The following is a 9,801-nucleotide window of genomic DNA, read 5'->3' as shown; positions in this document are numbered from 1 at the left end:
CTTGTTGGAGATGTAGTATTAGAAGCAACACTTGTTGGAGATGTAGTATTAGAAGCAACACTTGTTGGAGATGTAGTATTAGAAGCAACACTTGTTGGAGATGTAGTATTGGAAGCAACACTTAGTTTGGTATTCTTGGAAGCGGCACTTGTTAGATTAGTAGTGTTAAAAGTGACACTTTTTGGTGTTGAAGTGTTGGAAGCAACACTTGATGGAGTGATGGTGTCTGTTGTTGGAGTGGTATTGTTGGAAGTGTCTCTTGGAGTAGTAGTGTTGGAAGTGTCTCTTGTTGCTGGGAAGATAGTGTTTGAAGTGTCTCTTGTTGGAGAGATAGTGTTTGAAGTGTCTTTTATCGTTGGAGTGGTAGTGTTGGAAGTGTCTCTTGATGCAGTAATAGTGTTGGAAATGGCACTTGTTGGAATAATACTGCTGGAAGTGTCTCTTGTTGGAGTGGTGATGTTGGAATCAGGCGTGGAACTTAGACTACGGAAAGCTTGACCTGAATGAAGACAAAAATCWGTACTGAATCTCACAGTTCAGGGTGTTTTTAGTTATAGTGAATCTAGTAAATGTTTCCATGTTACAGCTTAGATGTACTCACACTTGCTTTGTATCAAGGTTTTTAACAAGCAGTTATGGGCAGAGAAAACCTAGGTTCACTAACCACTAATAAACTAAACAAGAATCTTAGCTCTGCCAATGCTAACTTATAAAAAAAAATGGTGGAAGCTAACCACTAAGGCAAATGTCACCCAGTCTGTGTCACTTCCTCTCTTTCCAGAAAACTGATGGAACTGATGCAAAAATTTTGTTAGTTTTCTATTAGTTTACTTTGAAGGTGGATGGAACCATCTGTGGCAAATTATCTAATCCAAACCAGAGTATATTTCTGTCTGTGACACATCCAATTTACCCCTTTCAGAAAGCATTTCTTTGATTAAGTTTATAGTTTTTACCATTTGAATTAATCAAACAACAAATAGCAAATACATTCTATGCCATATTTTACATGTATTCAGTTTTTGTATTTGTTACTTAAATATTGTTAAGTGTATTTTCTTTATTTTTGATGCATTTAGTTTGAAGTTTAGCTGCTAAAGATGATATTTGCTAGAAATAATGTGCCTGACACATCCAGCACTGCTTGTAAGAGGGGATAGTTTTTATTTAATGTGGCAGAAATGGCAAAAAAGTAAAGGTTTTTACACTTGTGAATTTTTAGTAGGCCTAAACAAACAGTGTGGACAGTGCCCACCACTGTTAAAAAGCATGAAGCAAACTGATTACATCATTTAAGGAAGGGTCTAGGAATTTGCGATAAAAGAAACTTTAAACTATTGTGTATGCACAATTACCTAAATATTATTTCAACAGGCAATAAATTTAATATGTTTGGTAAAAAGTATTTTTTTTATTTTTTTAGTTCTAGATTTGTACATATTTATGTCAACCTGTTCATGAAAACATTGGTCAGGTTTCATCTATCAGGTTTGACACTAGAACCGTTTGGTTTACAGGAGTCTTCTCTGGGCCCTCTCTGGCATTGTGTTGACATAAACCTGGACATTACAAAGCAAAAAACTGGCCACAGTGCTGCTTTTTGTAGAAGTGAGCACACATGRTTTGTTTTTTTACACATAGATTATTCATGTTTGCTTTGTTTATTTTTAAAAATAGACATACTAGGATCTGTTGTGTGTTTTTGTACACTTGAGGATGGATTTGAAAAGAAATTGTCTGTGCCAAGGAGTTGTACAGTATTTACCGGCAGTCTGTGCAGCTGTTGTCGAAGTGGTGAAGTTGGAAGCGATTGTGGAGTTGAGACCAAAAGCTTGACCTGAATAGAGAAATCATTCAGTTCTCAATGTGATTAACACAGATCATCAGATCTTATCCTGTTCCATGACACAAAATATCTTTCTCAGCTTTAGCCAGCTGTCACTGAAATATGACATTCCTGGTTCTTTGTAGCACACACTGTACAAAATAAAAGTTGAACCACTTTGGCTCCTCAAAGTCTAAAGTTAATAGCTGTTGTTGAAGTAGACTTCAGGACAAACTGTAATCAGACCAGACAGACAAGTTCAAGTATAAATCAGAAAGGAATCTGTAGCTTATAAAGGAGCTGTAGAGTTGTTAGACRGGATGAGGCTGGTTAGAAGCGCTGGCTTCATTGTGTGCCAGCAAAGGCTGATGTGTCACAGATGACGTCAGGTTTTACCTGCCAGGATGATAATAAGCAGGTGTATTTTCAGCCACCCTGCACAGGTAAGATGGGAACCGGGCCTCTTCACTCTYTAATACAATGAAAATGTTCCATTAAAAGTACTAAAGTCTCAGACTAATCATGCAAATCTACCTCTTTCCATTACACCCAAACAGATAAGAGATAAATCTATYCTATGTCTGAATATGTTATCTTTCTTTCTGATTGTTTTCTTAAATAAATTCAAAATACCAAATCAAATTCTTCCATAACGTCATACTACAGGACAACCKTGTTAACTATTTCTCATTCTCACAATACTGCAGGTGCAGTACAAAGAACTACATTATCTGACTGATAGAAACAAAGTAGTTTCCTGTGAAAGGGCGTGTTTGCTATGATCAGAGGATTAGAGAAAAGGTCACAAGACTGTAAATGTGATGCACGTCTTTCTATTTGTTAACAAACTATCTCATGAACCACATTTTGATAAAGCTTTTAGAAAGTCATTTTTGAATTTGCATCTACAGCTGATTAACCATTAAAATCCATCTGATTCAAGATGATTCAGAGCTTTTTAGTCAAACCATGAACATGAGGTTTTTATCTTGGGATTTTAAAAGATCTATGCTATTTGTTAGCACTTAGTGTGTGTTATAATAATAGATGGTAGACATCAAGGTTCAACTCAGTCTCTGTTAAGCTACTTTAGGTAGCTGTTTTTGTGCTTTCAAAGATTGATTAGCTATGACAGCCATCTTGAATTGGGTTGACTCTAAAACTCAGTTGTAGATATATTATTAATGAATAATTTCAGTCAATGATGGACAAACAAGGTTGACACTAAAATTGCCAAAGTTTTAAGAAAAAACACTGGGAAATGTGTAGCTCTGACATTAATTTGGGGATGTGACCCCTTTATTACCAAATCATACTATAGCTGTTTGTAAAACTCACTAAGTTGGTGGCCGTTTTTGGGTTGACTTCAAAAYGTAATCAGTTGTGGAATAGGGCTMMACAATAAACTGCAAACGTATGAGCATAGCGTTGACAGCCTATGCAAAACACTGCAAAAACTGCAATAAATAGATGGCTCAAATGCTAGCATTTTTGTCTGTTAACCAAAATGGACTGGTCAATGTTGGATAACTGCAATGTGAGAAATTGCAGTTTCATAAACTGTAGGTTTGTTAAATTTTACTTAGAATACTTCAACTTATTTTCAGATGATTTTTATTATTTATTTAAAAAATGATAGTAAGGTGTTTTTCAGTATTTAAAGCATCAGAAAAAGTTTAGTAGGGGAGATGTTTTAAAGTCATTAAGACACTCACATGCAGTTTGTTGTTTCACTGCGAATACAGCAGCTGTGTCTAGTTACACGTTTTTAAAAATAAAACTGTCATGTTGTAATGAAAAGGATGTTCATCATTTCTTTTGTTGTAAACCCAGAGCAGAAAGACATCAACACCACATACTTAAGCAGCCTACTGTATTTGTTCATTTATCAGAAGTCATTTTGTCCTCAATTGGGGTAGCTGAGGAGAGTCGTCCTGGAACCGGTAGGTTGCCGGTTCGGTCCAGCTGTCTCAGTTGTGTCCTTAGGCAAGACACTTCGCCCCTAATGCCTCTGATGTTTGTCCCATCAGTGAATGAATGTTGATTAGTCTCTATAGATCGATTTGTACATGTTAGGTTTGTGGAGACCTAGTAGAGGGCTGTGTGAATGGGTAAATGAGGGCACAGATAGTGTGAAGCAGTTTGAATATCCTGATTGGATAAAAAGGTGCTCTAGGCCTATAAGTACAGTTTCACAGGCTTTGGCAATACAATATATATTTAAAAAAATTTGGCGAACTAGTTTTTAACAATAGATCATCTGAAGAGGAACTTTTTTCTTTGGCTGTTTTTTTATCAGTCTGTATCAGTCCAATACCTGACCATTGCAAAGAAATACTTGGTCCCTGACTCTGACCTATGAATCATTCAAGAATAGAATGGTTACTAAAGTCAAGGAATGAACCTATTGTGTTGACTCAAAACATATTGGCAAAGWCACAATGTTGAATAGCCTCTTTGGGCACTTTGGGTCGTGGTTCACAAGCTTGTTGTTCAGATTTCAACTTTAAATTCCAGTCATGTTCTATTRCTATCTACACGTCTGTTTGTCTCAAAGTATCTCAAGAACCACTGAATYTGTTTTAATCAAARTCTTAGAACYTAATCATTGGGRGTACATATAGAACTGATTACCTTTTGGAAGCACCATCAGTCAAAATGCTCACCATAACCAACCGATTTTAAAACACAGAAAATATCTATAACTCAGTAATTTTACAAAACAATAGGCAGCATTTGGTGTCCTAGATGATTAAGACTAATCCTCTAAGCACTACCCATTGCACATCTWTGCTTGAAATGTTGACAAAGGTTGGCATCATCCCAGTCTCTGTCAGTTAGCAAAATACCTCATAAATCACGCTTCAGAACTGAATGAAACTCAGAAAGTAACCACTGGATTTGCATGACTGATTAGCTTTTGAAGCTAAGATTGCTGTGACAGCTAACTGATCTACATAAATGGCTACAACCAGTCAATTTTACAGATTGAGCTAAAGTATGGTAGTAGCTGAGAGTCATCTCAGAATTCTAACAACTCGTTGTTGTGTGAGATAATGTCATTTAAGTAATTTCTTATGACTAAAACTCTGGCATGAACAGTGGTGGGTGACATATACTCTTTCAAGAAATGCCAGGCTTTTATTAGTTTCTGGTTTTGTTTATCCTCTTTCGGATTTGTTCACTCCCACATCCTCTGTGGTTTATTAGTTAGACTAGTCAGTTCTTAGGTTTTGCTTTTCTACTTGTGTGCCTGGGTTTTAGATTACCTGCCATTAGAACTCATTATTATTTCTTGGAGTCTATTGAATTGGTTTTGCGTCAGACGCTGCATCTCCCGGGTCCTGCCTCAGCTCTCTTATAAATCCTCGTCACATGACTTTCAGATATTGTTCATCTGCTCTAGGTTGTCTCTATATTTTAATCTCCATCCTTCATTTTTGTTCAACACTTTTCCTTTAACCCATACACTAAACAGTGTCATGTGATCATGAACAAAGACTGGACAAGAAATTAATGATCTTTAAAAGACCATCAGATGATTCTGATAAAGATGACATTTAAAGATTACAGGAAAGCCTGAGCTTGGAAGAAAAATATAAAGTATTCAGGAGTTTGAAAAAAGTTCTTCAGCTGAAAACAGGTATATTTGAAAAAGTTTTAGGTTTACACTTGCTTACACTATTTTAYACATGTCTCTGTGTGTTTTCTGATCTTGACTGGAACCAGAGTCAGCTCTGATTGAGTTGAATCAAGAAAATAAATGCACCACCACCAGAACATTACCTGACAGAAGGAGCCAATGACTTCCAGCACAAACATCTGCCTGAACAAGATACTGGAGTTCCCATGACTTCTTCATTTCCATCAAGCATCCCTTCCCAGCAGCAGAATCGAAAGGAAATCAAAGCCCGAACATAACCCCGAACATTTTCCCCGACTGACACAAAAGCAAACAGTTGCTAATGGTCGTGTTTCTTCTCTGAATACTTCTCAGGCAGAACCAGCAGCTGACACAGGTGGCACGCCCCTGAGACGTCAGCTGGAACAAGAGGACGTCACCTCTTTTATTTTAGCTCAAGTATATCCCACAACACCCCTCCACACCACCAGAAACATGATTGTTTATTTACCAAATCTACATGATCTGATTGTTCAGTTGAGTAAAAACATTTTTTCTATGCTGACAGGACTTCCTTAAGGGTTTTTTCCCCAGGAGAAAGATTTGTGTTTCTATTATTGTTTGACATTCAAGGTGTGCCTCAGGGTGTGTCCTAACATTTGTCAGGGCTCTCTATGACAGAGCTGATGGGAACTCTGTTACCACAAAGCTACAAAGCTTCAAAGACCTGTGGCATCGCAACGTTTTGTTGTTATCATGTTATTCAGCTGTTATCCAAGAATGTGAGCGAGGACAGCATCACTACTACAGCATTTCTTGATCAGGTTGCAAATGTTTCATTGTTTTGACTTTTTATAGCCTTAACTGGATCAAGAAAATGCATAATTAAAACTCACTGAGAGAGCACTGCGAGGTAGTAGGACGGAACACAGAACATGTTTACAGTAAAGCTGCAGGTTTTAAATACCTTTCATTATGACGAGGAAGAACAGGGTCAAACATAAATGGTCCAATGTTGAGCTTCTACGAGCTGATATTTAAAACATTAAAACATTCTTAGAACTGCAGCATTTTTCTTATAAAACTGTTTCAAATAGTCATTTGGTCTAACCCAGAAGCTTGAAGAATGTCTCAGCATTACACACATGTTGTAGTTGCATTTAACATATGCAGGTTGTATTACTGGGCCTGTGTTTTCTCACACACACACGTTTCGTGTTTCACTATCTTTGTGAACTTGTACTGACTTCTGRTCATTTCTACAGCATAACCCTGACCCCTAACTACAACCTAAAATTAACTCATACCTTAGTCCTAAACCTATTCCCTGACCCACATATGGGGGTTTTCCCTTGTGTGGATCAGGCAAAATGCCATCACAAGGGCAAATGGTGAATAATTTTACTAATTTACCTCTGGGATTAAGTATTTGTTTTAATTGAATGTCCTCTGAAGACATTCCTAGTGTCCCCAAAAATGTGCAAGAAATGCACACATGTTGGGTCTTTGCATTYACTTCCATTCATTTCTGTTTAATTTKTACAGCCRAACCCTGACCCCTTACCCTAAACCTAACCCCACAGGTACATACCTAACCCTCAACCTAAACTTAATTCATACCTTAGCTCTAAACCTGACCCACAAATTGCTTTTTGCCTTGTGTGAACCAAGCAAAAATGTTTACATGACAAAAATGTCCTCACAAGTTTAGTCTTGAGTAAAATGTGTCCACACAAACAATAAAAAGATGTGTATATATACACACACAGGCATGCACAAACACGGTGCTTTATAGCCTCCCTAAAGTTGACATTCGATAGTAAAAAATTCTGATTGATGTTTCCTGCAGTAACTCTTTTATCCAGTAGATGTCTCTGTTCAAATTGTATTTTTTTTTACTCCAGCTCCTCCACCACTCATCTCTCCTGTCTCTGCAAACTGACTTTTTTTTGTTCTATTCACCCAGTCCTGCCTTCATTGCTATTTGTGTGCCTGTTTTTCATGACTGCCGGCCCCGTACTTTTGTCTGCTTTTAGATTTTAATCTTTGCCTGGGCGCTGCTTTTATTCGCAGGTCAACCTGTCAACATGAAGTAATGCCCTTAAGCTCCTGGGTTTTGTTCATCATAAAACCACCATCTGTCTGCCTGATTCTGTGGGTATTTGTTCTCTCCTTTCTGCGAAACCCCCCCCCCCCCCCCAACAATCTACCTTTACAATAAATAACACCAGTGTTACTTGAATAAACACTGTAGGCACGACTCAAAAGACATGAGTTAAAGTTTGACTGATAAGAATCAGTGGTCTTCGTGATTTTTTTTACCTCAGTTCTCACCAGTCAATCTATTACAGGAAGAGATAATAATCATCTGTTACCACCTGCTGGCTCCACATCCCAGATTTATGCAGMCATAAAGGCTTTACACCACAATCTCCTCTTTCCCATATTCTGCCTCTCATTTATTAATTTTTAATTTTCATCAATCTATTCAAAAATCATTAGACTTTACAACATGTGGCTTTTGGACAATGAAAATGGACTTAAGCAAGTTCAGCTATTAAACTGATTTATTTCTCAAACGGCATTATGGTTACACTTTATAAAAAATTTTTATTTTTTAATAAGCGTTCTATATGTTCTGAACAACTAATATCTTACCTGTAGTAGATAGCTCCTTTTAATGACCTCAGCTTGGAGAAAGATTGATGAGCTGAGTGAGGCCATGACCTCAGTGGATTACTGCTTTCTTAACACAACTTCAAGTGTGTGGGTGAGTGAGTTACCCCAGCATTTCATAAGCATTTACATTGTTAAACTATTGCAGGAAATGATTATTTCAGCAGAAATAGTTTGATATTCCAGAAGAAAGTGGCTCAGGCTACACCAGAAGTGAAATAGTTACATYAAAAAACTTGTGCTTTACCAGAAAAGTCATGGTTTATTTTTGAAGAAGTTATACAATAATTTAAATATTTGAATGTTTCTTTTTTCTGATAAACCTAAACACTAAAATAAAAACTTTTAAAACCTTTTTTTCTATAAAACATGCATGAAAAAAACACATTCACAAAATACAGCTGATGGCTGCAGCAGCTGATCCTAGCTCTGAAATGTAAGACAATCCATGCAGGTCAACAGACTCTGTGCAAACAAAAAGTCACATCCCATAGTTTATTAGACTTTGATTCCTTTCGCCCATATGAATAAAGGTGAAGATAGCCGAACGAGAACATTTTGTTCTTCGGCACAGTTTATACCTTATGCATACATACTCCAGTAAATGATGTTAAAGAGCAGATAAGCCATGGGAAATATGACTCTGGAGTACGAGTCGATCATGTAGCTGTTGCTCATGATATAACTCATGTTGTATTTTAACGTATTTCTGCGGTGGAGCCTGGTTCCATCTGGGGGTGCGGAGGCCGTGGAGTTTCGTGACTGAGTGGTTCTGTCTGTGTTCGGGGTGATATCCACCTCTGGGAAAGGAGTCAGGTCYATGTCTTCGTCGTGGAAACACCCGTCGAAAGCCATCGCCTGGTTGGCATTGAAAGAGTCGGGGATCTGCAGAAACAGAAGGAAAAGCAGACAGTGTGATGATTGAGTATGGTACCAACCATTTACTGTAAGTAGGTGTTAAAATTAATGAAAAAAGAATGAAAAACACCTTTGCGTTCTTGAGCTTCTTCATCTCTTCCACTGTAGTGAAATAGTTGACAGCGGCGTATTCGATGACCGACAGGAAGACAAACAGGAAGCTCACCCACAAATAGATGTCTACGGCTTTGACGTAAGACACCTGAGGCATGGAAGCCGAGACACCAGTGATGATGGTGGACATCGTCAGAACCGTGGTGATGCCTAAATTCACAAAACGTCAGAAGAGAAGACGAGTATTAAATAAGAATTATCTTTAAACATCCAAGTAAATTTTGTTAAGAGAAAGGGTTGTTATAACCTTAAAAGGGACAGAGATATTTGTAAAACCCAAATTCAGAACTAGTTTGAAGGAAGGACTTTAATTCAAGGAATAAAACTATGGAATAATTTGGGGAGTGATGTAAAAACTGCAGGATCATTGTGTACATTTAAGAGAATGATAAAAGTTGGATTGTTAAAGAAATACGAAACAGTATAATGTGTATCTATATAAATTGTTGTTCTAGAGGGATTAGATGTTCGTCTTTTGTTTTGTTAACATAGGTTTTATTATATGAACTTATTCTAGAAAAAAGGGGCAAATATAAGTTTTTTTTCTTCTCTCTGCTGCCTTTCATTTCATTTGTGATTTTGATATACATATTTTTCTCTCTCACTTTTTTATATTTTTCTTTTTATTGAATATTGTATATAAAAT

At 37.1% G+C, this 9,801-nt stretch overlaps 2 protein-coding genes across 2 annotated transcripts in view; both read right to left on the bottom strand.

Annotated features, from left to right (window-relative positions):
• LOC106514007 (G-protein coupled receptor 64) overlaps nucleotides 1-5,755 on the bottom strand; it is a 28,764-nt gene extending 23,009 nt beyond the window's left edge. Inside the window, exons 1-4 of the mRNA XM_014003084.1 lie at nucleotides 5,612-5,755; nucleotides 2,222-2,295; nucleotides 1,766-1,837; nucleotides 428-499 (exon numbers count right to left, since the gene is read on the bottom strand). Coding sequence (XP_013858538.1) covers nucleotides 428-499; nucleotides 1,766-1,837; nucleotides 2,222-2,295; nucleotides 5,612-5,700 — 307 coding nt within the window. The 5' untranslated portion in view covers nucleotides 5,701-5,755. The remainder of the gene's footprint in view (nucleotides 1-427; nucleotides 500-1,765; nucleotides 1,838-2,221; nucleotides 2,296-5,611) is intronic.
• A 2,277-nt stretch (nucleotides 5,756-8,032) lies between these two features.
• Nucleotides 8,033-9,801, bottom strand: part of gabrr3a (gamma-aminobutyric acid type A receptor subunit rho3a) — a 10,897-nt gene continuing 9,128 nt past the window's right edge. The window contains exons 8-9 of the mRNA XM_014003128.1: nucleotides 9,112-9,305; nucleotides 8,033-9,008 (exon numbers count right to left, since the gene is read on the bottom strand). Coding sequence (XP_013858582.1) covers nucleotides 8,706-9,008; nucleotides 9,112-9,305 — 497 coding nt within the window. The 3' untranslated portion in view covers nucleotides 8,033-8,705. The remainder of the gene's footprint in view (nucleotides 9,009-9,111; nucleotides 9,306-9,801) is intronic.

This window comes from Austrofundulus limnaeus, unplaced genomic scaffold, assembly GCF_001266775.1.
Source record: "Austrofundulus limnaeus strain Quisiro unplaced genomic scaffold, Austrofundulus_limnaeus-1.0 Scaffold17, whole genome shotgun sequence".
NCBI classification, from domain to species: Eukaryota; Metazoa; Chordata; class Actinopteri; order Cyprinodontiformes; family Rivulidae; genus Austrofundulus; species Austrofundulus limnaeus.
This window is presented reverse-complemented; position numbering and strand designations above follow the sequence as displayed.